Source organism: Rhipicephalus microplus, unplaced genomic scaffold, assembly GCF_043290135.1.
Source record: "Rhipicephalus microplus isolate Deutch F79 unplaced genomic scaffold, USDA_Rmic scaffold_22, whole genome shotgun sequence".
NCBI classification, from domain to species: domain Eukaryota; kingdom Metazoa; phylum Arthropoda; class Arachnida; order Ixodida; family Ixodidae; genus Rhipicephalus; species Rhipicephalus microplus.
The window spans coordinates 9,300,783-9,311,646 of NW_027464595.1; the positions used below are offsets into that span (position 1 = coordinate 9,300,783).

Genomic DNA, 10,864 nt, shown 5'->3' on the forward strand with positions numbered 1-10,864 from the left:
CACACTAGAGGTGAGCAACCCAACTCAACCGTCATACAAACATGCTCGAAGCGCAAGAAAAAAAAGGAAAGGCAAATCCGTGGATTGCTCGTTACTGATGACAGTAGTGATGCACTGCCTTGTATTTTGGTTGTTTAAACCACCATGTGTGTGTATGTGTGTGTGTGTGTTTTTAGCGGGGGGGGGGGGGTGCCTCCAAGGTGTACTACCCATGGAGGAAGTTTTGGATCTCAGAGGCCGCAATCTGATGCGAAAGTTGTTTAGGTGTGCTGTCGATTTGGCCAACAGATTCCGCTGCTGCTTCCCCGTCGAGACTCGACCGCGGTCGTGCGTTCGAATTAACTGAAGTGCGGCCGAATTTGACCAATTGAATGAGACTTTTCAGTCATAGAACAATGTACATTTTGAACGGGACCGGACGCCATGGCCGAATTAACCAAAATTCTGAATTAATGGGGTTCGAATTAACGAGATTTTGCTGTATCGCATTCATTGCGACTTTTTTCGTACTCCTCTAAGATGGGCGGAGTGTCTCCTTTCTACTTTGACTACAGGCCTCCTGCGTGGGGGTATTGGATGTTATCGCATGTGCCCTCGTGGCAGAGATGGGCCGCATCGTTTGATCTCTGCTTCAACCACGTTCGTCACCCCCGCTTGCGGAGTTTTACCCGCGGATCAAACGTACGATGAGTGGGGATATGTTATAAATTCCGAAGTGACGCGGAACATGACGGCAATGGCGAGAAATCGTTGGGAGTGTTCAAATAACTTATGTCACAATAATGAGGCTATTGTACAATTTAGCAGGGTGTTTGAATAATGCAGCGTTGAACAAACGTAGCTTCGCAAGTGCTTTGAATGTGGCTAAGTCTGCTCTGAATGTTCTTGCTGCTTCAAGGGGAAACATGGTGTGTGGAGATATTATCTGTATTTGTGGACCAAACATGATGAAAATATACGTGCTTATGTAGTTTCTCCTGTTGATTTCAAATATTTAAAAAAATTTATTGTATGTCAATTCATTTAGAAGATACACAGTGCTGTCACTCTATTGTTTTCGATGAGAATAGAAAAGAAAGTGCTTATCAAAAAGTAAGTATTATTGCATAGCTAGACAGTGCAATCAACAATAAGTGCAATGCTGCAAGCAGATTTCAAATTAAAGAAAAACTGGTGATTTTGCAGATGACGAAAGTTGAGGAGTCATGTCTTGGCTATCATATAAAAAGAAATTTAATACCATTATAAATTTGTATGGGCAGCAAATCGAAATTCTGCTCTCAGCACTTTGTAATACACAGATTGGGCTCTACGGTAATGTAAAAATTGTTGCTCTGGCTGTTCTATATTGCAAAATATCCACCCTACAAACTAGTAAAATCACCAAAAAGCATGTTTTCAGAAAACTGAGAAAAATGAACAAAACTCATTCATTTACATAACTGCACTTGAAAACGCTCGGTATGCACGGGGAATGTAGTCTTTTTGACTATGAGTCCCTGTGGGGTGCTTTTCAGGGACTGGTGCATGTTCTCCGTTGCTTGTCACTTCATTGATGCTGCCGTGTGCCTTCGATCCTTTTCAGTCATGCGGATGTGGCTTTGCCAGCTGGAATTTAGGCTCAGCCCTTTCGTAATGTCTTCTGATGCCTTTTTTTATTGCCTGCATGAGCACTGCTTCTGCCATGGCTGCCTCCACCGTGAATAGCGAAGCATGTCGCTCTTTTGGTGCCAGCGCTGAGATCATTGAATGCAGGCATTCATTGTTATTTTGGGTTTTCTCTCGCTAGCATCATTGCAACAGCTTTCTGTCTGACAAGCGCTCATAAATGGGAAGTAAGGCTTGGCAGACATATGGAGGCAGCTTTCGACGATGTTTCGGAATGGGCTCCCCCTTGGCCTTTGCCGCATTTTGTTTGCACCAGGAATTTGGACCGGGTGGGCACAGAGTGTGGTTTGCCACATCATCATTGGACGTGATGTGATGATAAGTGGCCATCACTGCTGTGTGCATAGCATCAACATCACCACTGTGTGTCTTCAGAGCCCACCCATAAGAATTGGTGAGCTTGAAGATCAGGTCTCCTGTCAAGCGGCCCTTTTCCCCAAGACTCTCAAGGCCAGGGCCTTTGTGTTTTGCAATCAAGTTGCGTAAAGCAGTGCCCATACACTTTTGGACATGATTAATGCAGTCCTCTTCTTCCACTGGGATATACCCATAAACCTTATCTTCTTGTAACGCAAGGTAACTGCGGCTGTGTCCGTCTGTGGGATCTCGACGAAGCGAGCGCCTCGCCATGCTCTTGAAGTGAACGAACACCGCAGACGCGGTCGGTACAAACCAAACAATATACATACATTTATTTAACTACTTTTGAACGACGATATCGTCCGCCAAATCAATAGTAATCAGCCCACTAAGACATCCTTACACACAATCTCCATACACTCGAAAACATGACAAACACACAATAACGACAAACACGCTAACACACCCAAGACGGCGTCGCCAACGCTTGACTTACCACGTGCCCCCCCCCCGGCGCGGAGGCCCGGGGTTCCCCCTCGCCGAGAACCCACGCTAGACAAACCGTTCGCGACAGCCGCCACGCGCAGAAGAGGCTCCCTCAACTCTCCCCTGCCACCAAGGCCTGCCTTCCGCTAGGGGTCACCACCGGCGCTACCACTCTACTAACAGTGGTACTCAACGCGAACACAACTCCATCTAACGTCCGGCGGTTGTCACCCCCGAATCACGGCTTCTGTGCGAGACACGTGCGCCACGCGGCGCAAACAACTTTACAGGGGGTGTCAGCACCCCCACACGTCGCAAAGCACCGTGGCGTAGCGCAGGTTGGGCCGCTCAAGTGACCTTCTGAAGAAAATGAGGGCAGCCTGAACGTCCATTTCCCCAGCCTTCTTGTCACTGTTTTTCTGACACTGGTGATGTTCCTTCCACACTTTATAATGTCACGATGAGTCACAAGTACTGGGGGATTTATTAAACCACAAGGTAGCTAGCACTAGGACGATGCGTCAGTCGTGGCTGACTCTCGAGCAAAGAAGAACGTGATCTTCTTTTTTCCTCTAGATTTAAAGCCGCTCTTGCTGTCAACCAACTACGTGCTGGTGACATTATCCCCCCTTCCAAAAAGAAAAAAAAACAAGTACCAAAAAGAGGAAAGGAAAGTACATAGCAGCACCGCGATGCTACTACATAGGCGCGTGAAAAAAAATGGAAATTCGGATGAAGGGAAAGTAAAAATTGAAGAGCGTGCCAACATAGGAAACGTCAATGAACGAAAAAGTAAGTTCACAAAATAAACAAAAAACACAAAGAACGCTGTACGGTAAAGGAAAAGTTACGAACAACGCGCAATAAATGGCTTCATGCGCAACACATGAACGACATCCGGTCTCAGCCGTGTCCTGCTCCGTGCATGGGGTGTTGAGTCCGGAACCACTTCGTAGTTCACGTCACTGACGCGACGTAACACTTTATAAGGGCCAAAGTACCGGCTCAGCAACTTTTCACTAAGGTCACGGCGGCGCACGGGCGTCCACACCCAAACTTGATCTCCGGGGCTGTAAAACACTTCTCTGTGGCGGGTATTATAGCTTCGTGCGTCTGCCTGCTGTTGCTGGCCGATGTGCAGTCGCGCGAGCTGCCGGGCTTCCTCGGCACGCTCTGCGAATTCTTCGGCGTCTGTTGCCAACTCGTCTTCGTCCTGACACGGTAGCATTGAGTCCAGCATGGTCTGCTCTTCGCGGCCGTAGAGAAGCCGAAATGGCGTAAATCGCGTGGTCTCTTGCACGGCGGTATTATACGCGAAGGTCACGTAAGGCAAGATCCGGTCCCATGTTTTGTGCTGTACGTCGATGTACATTGAGATCATGTCTGCGAGGGTCTTATTCAGTCGTTCAGTAAGTCCGTTGGTTTGCGGGTGGTACGCAGTTGTCCTTCGGTGTCTGGTGTTGCTCAGTTTGAAAACCTCGTCCGTAAGCTGCGCCGTGAATGCCGTCCCTCTGTCCGTTATTACACTGGAAGGAGCACCGTGTCGTAACACGATGTGGCGCATGAAAAATTGTGCTACCTCAGAAGCCGTGGCTCGTGCGATCGCCTGGGTTTCAGCGTAGCGTGTCAAATAGTCGGTCGCGACGATCACCCATTTGTTGCTGTCCACAGACATAGGAAATGGCCCGAGAATGTCCATGCCGACTTGGTCGAACGGCGTGCAGGGTGCTTCAATGGGCTGAAGCAAACCAGCTGGCTTAACAGATGGTTGCTTTCGGCGCTGACATTCCCGACAGCTCTTTACGTACTTCTTTACGCTTGCCGAAAGTCCTGGCCAATAGTACCTCTCGCTCACTCTGGCAAGTGTCCTTGAGTAGCCCAGATGACCGGATGTGGGTTCGTCGTGGCAGGCGAAGACGCCGTCGTCTCGCATAATCGGACGAATCTCTGCATCATCCCGCTGTCGTTTGCTCAAGTCTGATGCACTAACGGCGCCCAGGAAGCCTTCGTCTTCCTCTGCTTCCTGACTGACGACATGAAGGGGTGCGCGTGACAGTGTGTCAGCGTCTTCATGCTTACGGCCAGACTTATGGACGATGGTGACATCAAATTCCTGCAGCCGCAAACTCCACCGTGCTAGCCGACCTGAAGGGTCACGCAGGCTTGCCAACCAACAGAGCGCGTGATGGTCCGTCACTACCTTGAAGGGACGACCATAAAGGTACGGGCGAAACTTGGTGATTGCCCACACGACTGCGAGGCACTCTTTCTCCGTAGTGGAATAATTCGCCTCGGCACGGGATAGAGAGCGGCTGGCATAGGCTATCACCCTTTCGATGTCGTTTTGACGCTGCACGAGCACTGCACCAAGCCCAACGTCACTAGCGTCAGTATGAACCTCCGTGTCAGCATCATCGTCGAAATGAGCGAGAACGGGTGCTGATTGCATGCGCAGTCGCAGTTCATCAAAAGCTGCTTGTTGCTCATTTTCCCAGACAAACGGCGTGTCGTCCCTTGTGAGACGAGTCAGAGGTTCTGCTATCTGTGCAAAGCCATGAATGAACCGGCGATAGTAGGCGCACAAACCAAGGAAGCGCCGGACGGCTTTCTTATCGACAGGAGCTGGTAATTCGGCAACAGCGGCAAGCTTGTCTGGATCGGGCCGGACTCCTTCAGCGCTAACTACATGTCCAAGAAATTTCAGTTCTTCATAGTTCTGTGGCTTTAGAGTGAGGTCCGCCGATCGGATAGCCTCCAGCACGCTGCGCAGGCGCTGTAGGTGCTGCTCGAACGTGGCAGAGAAGACCACCACATCATCAAGGTAGACAAGACAAGTCTGCCACTTGAGCCCTGTGAGGACAGTGTCCATCATTCGCTGGAAAGTTGCCGGCGCTGAACACAAGCCAAAAGGGAGTACACGAAATTGGTATAGGCCGTCTGGAGTCACGAAGGCTGTCTTTTCGCGGTCTCGCTGATCTACCTCGATTTGCCAGTACCCGCTTTTGAGATCGAGAGAAGTGAAATAACGGGCACGACGAAGTCTATCCAGCGAATCGTCGATACGCGGTAGCGGGTACACATCCTTTTTGGTCACGTTGTTAAGCTTTCGGTAATCGACGCAGAAGCGTAGCGACCCATCCTTCTTTTTGACAAGCACGACTGGAGATGACCACGGGCTGTTGGATGGTTCGATAACGCCATCGTCAAGCATCTCGCGAACTTGCGTACGTATCGCTTCACGTTCTTTAGCCGACACGCGGTAGGGGTGCTGGTGTATTGGGCGTGCGTCCTCGTACGTGATGATCCTGTGTTGAGTGATGGACGTCTGGCGGATCTTTGAGCAACTCACGAAGCAAGACCTGTGGCGCAATTATGTAAAAGTTCCAAATCCGGACAAAGGCGGTCTCTTTCATTGAGTCGCACGCGATTGGCCCATACAAGCTGTGACGAATGCTGTGACGTTATGAGTGACGTGGACTGGGGTGTCACGTGACTCTTTTTTTTCGGTTTTCGGAGAAAGGCGAAGGAACGGTCGGAGAGACTGTCCGAAAGCAACCGGATGGATTGAAATGGCTGCAAGGTGGCCTGGATTGGATTGAAATGAAAAAAATGCGCGACTTTTCGGCACCGGGGCACTTACAAAACATGGCGTTTCCCACTGACACGGTACTTCGCCTTGCCTGTGCGGTAGCTTTAACCGAGCAGAGGCGACGACGCGAGGTAAAAGATGCATTTGAAGAGTTCAGCGAAGAAAAGTTCCGGCAATGTTTTCGTCTGTCCAAACGAACAGTGCGTAGCTTGTGCGACGAACTTGACCCTATCATCGGATGCCAGTGAGCCAGTGGCCTTTCCACAGAGAGAAAGGTGTGCGCGTTGCGATTTTTCGCCACCGGTAGCTTCCAGCTGAGCATTGGTCGCGAGGAACACATCGGCATGTCTCAGCCGGCGGTGAGCAACACCATCCACGAGGTGACGGAGGCGATCATTACCGTGGCTGCTAGAAAAAGGGTGGCGGACTTCCTACTGACAACAGCTGCTAAGGATGAGGCAAAGGTGGAGTTTGTGCTACGCGGTTGCATCCCAGAGGTGCTGGCGTGTGCCGATGGCACGTTGGTCACCATTCGCAAGCCAGAGGGATTGATACTGACCGACACGGCGAGCTTCATGTCCAGAAGGGGCTATTATGTCCTGAACGTCATGATCGTAAGTACTGTTAGGATCGTTTATTACTCACCCTTCGGAGCAATTGTTCAGTTGTGACGCCAAAGCTGGAAAAAGTAATAATGCAACGAATGAAAAAGAACCTGCAGGGAATTGGGTGCGAGCTAGATGGTGGCTCGCAAGGCCTCGGTAATAATAAGTGGCAAGTGTTTTGTGCGTGAGCCAGTTGCCATTTTTGCACTGGCATGCATACGCAATTGAATTGTGCATTTTAGAGGTAATCGGTAATATGGGCAGCAGACGTAGCAGAAGTATATACATGACAGGGAAGTATTTCCAACACGAAAGTGCTTACAATCACAATTGCACGAGCTGGCTTTGGTATTTACGAGTGTTCTTTCCCAAGAGCAACGCGTAGCTTTTCACTTATCGATCATTCAGTGGAAGTCGTAGCCATGTGTACAGCAGAGGTGGGGTCGTTGCCCCCACCCTCCCCCCTCCTCGGTGTGCTACACCCTGTGTTTCCTTCGAAGTGAAGCTCCTTGTACCAATGACTGTACTAGTACGCATTGTTTCCTACATATGCGTAGAAAAAAGGGATTTATTCTGAGTATAAATGCAGTACTATTTTATATCGCTCCTCATCGCAGATGTGCAAAGCATGGCTGTGCATAATTGTCATAGACCCATGATTCCCAGATTCGTGCCACGACTCCTGGGTGTGGGAACACAACCCACTGCGTGCACGCCTAGCTGCACATCTGCAGCCTGGCGAATATCTGCTTGGTAAGTATTAATGTGTACTATCTGGGCAGAGCACTCAGCTTTTATGCTTACATTGCAGGAGACGCAGGCTATCCCCTCAAGCCATGGCTCCTAATTCCAGTCCTTGGCAGTCAACCGTGCAACACTTCCGAAGGCCGATACAACGAGGAGCACGCATGCATGCACAATGTTGTGTAAAGGTGTATCGCCGTGTTGAAAAGCAAGTTCCGCTGCTTGCAGCACTATCGAACGATGCTCTACAACCCCGATCGGGCAGCGCAAATCATCTATGCTTGCTTTGCTCTCCACAACATTGCGTTGCATGCAGGCGACTGGACCTTGGACGAGTATGTCGTGGACATGCCACCAGCTGAGGATGACGATGGAGAGCTAAGGGGGAGCCATATGCTCACACCACGCAACGTGCTGCTCAGAGACGGCAGCAGCGCTGTCTTGGACCTTTTTTGAAGTACACAGGAACGGTGAGTTTTTTGTTTTCATATCCCACACATAATTTATTTACACTGATTCTAGTGCATCTAGACATGAAAGGGCTGCGTTTGCCACACTTGAATACACAAAGTACTTACTTGTGCTTCAATATGAAGCAAGGTGGCAATGTCAAAATGCTGCATTTTCTTTAAATGGCACATGAAATATGCAACAGAAACACCCTTTTCCATATCAGTAATCACAGTCACAACGGACTACATTGGAGCAAGCATATATGAGGGGCACTCTGTGCTGAATGTTGCTATCACAAAATCGTGCGAACAATGCAGCAACGTCTCAAAATTCTTTTAACCAGAACGCATAAAAATCGAGATTCCATTAGTACCATGTTGTATGAACACATGATACATAAGTCCATATCTTCTCATAGTGACTGACTACAAGCATTCAATTGTGCACGCCAGGCTTGACGAGAAATTGTGCTCGTCAAGTTGTGCTTTTTTTGCTCATTGTCCTAAACATTGTGTGAATGTTAAAATAACATTTAATTTGAATTCACGACTGCAGTCATGCTGCAATGCTAAAAAATACGCAAATCAAGACGGCAAACAACAGGCGAGTTGTTTTGATAACATACAGCATGAATAATTCGCTCAGCCATCTCGCGGCTCCCAAACCATACCACGTTCGAAATTTATTCCCGCAAAGAGTCGTTTACAATGAAAACTAGATGAAATCAATCGCTGGCATGTTGCTGTGATGACCATTTTCCTTTGTGAAACTGTGCGAGATGACCACTTACTAGCTTAGCGCTCCCAAACAAGATTCAGAATGTAGTTGTTGCATCTTAGCCTCATTGTGCTGAAATGAAACTATCACAGTGAACTGCAAAACAGTGTGATGCAAAAAGATATCACATTACTACACTATGTGGTAATGCTGAATAAAAATCCCAGTGAGCTAGAAAACACAGTGGGACAATACAAATATCACAGAAACATTAACAGAAAATGTCAACTATACACTCGTGGTCTCCGTGTGAATGACTAGACACCTTTGAAATGTGGGTAAAAAACACTGCCACTAGAACAGCTCGAACATACATTGAGAAATGCATATATCGAACATAAAAAATTCTGCACTCCTTGTACAAAGTAAATGCTAACCTAAATCTAGTAATATGTAGTAAATGCAAACAAAAAACGAATAAAATAGAACATGAACAGCAACACATAAACATATCAAAAACACTAAACCAATTATGAATGATAAAAAGTTGAAAACATGGCGAAAAACAAACTAAACTATGTGTATGTCTCCCGAAGCGTATAAAAATCAACATGAATAGCAGCACCTAAACACATTGAAACCGACAAATCATTAATGAATGATGACAAGAAAAAACATTGAACACATGACGAAAAATTAAACTAAACTACGTATACCTTTCTCGCAGAAAGCCCTCAGCCATGGCCAGTGCCCTCCTGCACCGCTGCCGCCTTCTCCTGTGTCGCTGCCACACGCCGTGCTGCAGAAGCGATGCGGGTGGTTGATTTTTCATCTCCCACAGCACCTGCGATGAATCGTCATGGTGTAAATGTTTAAGTGAGCTGCCGGTAAACCCTTAACCATCTCGTGGCTGGAAGCTGCTCCTGCTGCCAAGAATTGCAACGGGCACAACAATTTCCCCTCAGTTGAAGATCAACTGGCCTGATGGCATCCTTTGAAAGTGGGAAGCTTTGTGTACAAGCTATGCCCTCCTCGTGCGGACCTACAAACATTTGTTGAAACTGCTCTTTATTAATGTCCTCAAATGCATCTCTCACCATGAAAGAGCCCCAGGGCTAACCAACCTTTTGCCCGGCAGTTTATCATTGCAGATACCCGATACCATGCCCTCAATACAATGCATGGTTCTTGTTTATAGCCCAAGTTGGTTTCAGTCATCATAATAGAACATGGAGAATGCTTATGCCCCTTATGTAAAATGTAAACAAAGGGTCTACTTACCTTGAGCACCTTGTCGCCCTGCTCAAGGTTCCAGTCCTGCACTCAATAAAGCACTAAGTTCTCAGATGCTTGCGTGTTACTGTGTCACTGCCATCTACAGCCGCTTCAGTGGCCTCCACATCCATTTCCACTGCAGCAGTGGGAACATTCGCCTGCTGGAAAGTGTAGTAAGGGGGTATTTCAGAAAGGGGGTATTCGTTACTCTGGCTATTTTGCAACCTTAAGTACTGAACATCTGCGGAAATGTCCTGCAGCTATTCAGTGGTCATTGATGTCATGTATTACCATTTTAGTGCATGCACTTGCCCGCAGTCATTGCGTGTTTTATGATAAATTAATACCCCTTGTACTGCAAGGGCTGCAAACTGAGATTTTAGTTAAACCTACCCACTTTTGATTACTTTCTCGTGCGCTTTATTCCCGTTTAACAAGGTTCCGCTAAAGGCACCCCTTCAGATATCAAACCCTGTTATGGTACCGCTCAGGAACCCGTGATACTGCGGCGGCAGAGTGCTTACCTGTTGATAGGTGAGGCCAAAAACGCCACTGAAGCGTGTCATCCCAGTCAACTGTAGAACCCGGCCGCGGAAGCCAGGCAGCCAACCCCCTCCAGTGCCCCTGAAAATATACACTAATGTCACAGAACAAATTGCCCGTGCCATTCGACGGTTTCACGCACAAACGTGAGAGACTCCCGTTTGTGCGTCTCTGATGGCGGTGGTGTCACGGCGGGCCTCGTGCACCGGCCTGCGCCACCAAGCCTGCCATTCCTGCGCAGGCACTTCATGGTTCAGCGCGTCGCTTAGCTCTTGCCACAGCCGCCACCGGTCGGTGATGGTGACGCCGTGCCGCAGCTCGATGGCATTCGCCACGAGCTGGGGATGTTCGTCCATAAAGGCGAGCACCAGCGCGCGCTGAGCCTCGGATAACGCCGATGAGTTGCTGCTTCTGTTGACTACTC

At 48.5% G+C, this 10,864-nt stretch overlaps 1 protein-coding gene across 5 annotated transcripts; it reads left to right on the forward strand.

Annotated features, from left to right (window-relative positions):
- Window positions 1-6,394: 6,394 nt before the first annotated feature.
- LOC142786312 (uncharacterized) lies at window positions 6,395-7,605 on the forward strand. 5 transcript variants are annotated; one of them, XM_075883934.1, is made up of 3 exons: window positions 6,395-6,717; window positions 7,360-7,461; window positions 7,520-7,605. In XM_075883934.1, the coding sequence occupies exons 1-2, from the start codon at window positions 6,448-6,450 to the stop codon at window positions 7,426-7,428; spliced, it is 339 nt and encodes a 112-aa protein (XP_075740049.1). In that variant the 5' UTR covers window positions 6,395-6,447; the 3' UTR covers window positions 7,429-7,461; window positions 7,520-7,605. The 5 variants fall into 5 exon arrangements, with proteins under 5 accessions (XP_075740049.1, XP_075740051.1, XP_075740048.1 ...); XM_075883936.1 differs by having other exon boundaries at window positions 7,375-7,461; XM_075883933.1 differs by having other exon boundaries at window positions 7,360-7,599.
- Window positions 7,606-10,864: the final 3,259 nt, after the last annotated feature.

Bases quoted from the DNA above. Each gene is read 5' to 3' on its own strand.
- LOC142786312 (XM_075883934.1), top strand. From the start codon at position 6,448: ATGTCTCAGCCGGCGGTGAGCAACACCATCCACGAGGTGACGGAGGCG. The intron at 6,718-7,359 runs GTAAGTACTGTT...TAATTGTCATAG, and splicing joins ATGTCCTGAACGTCATGATC to ACCCATGATTCCCAGATTCG.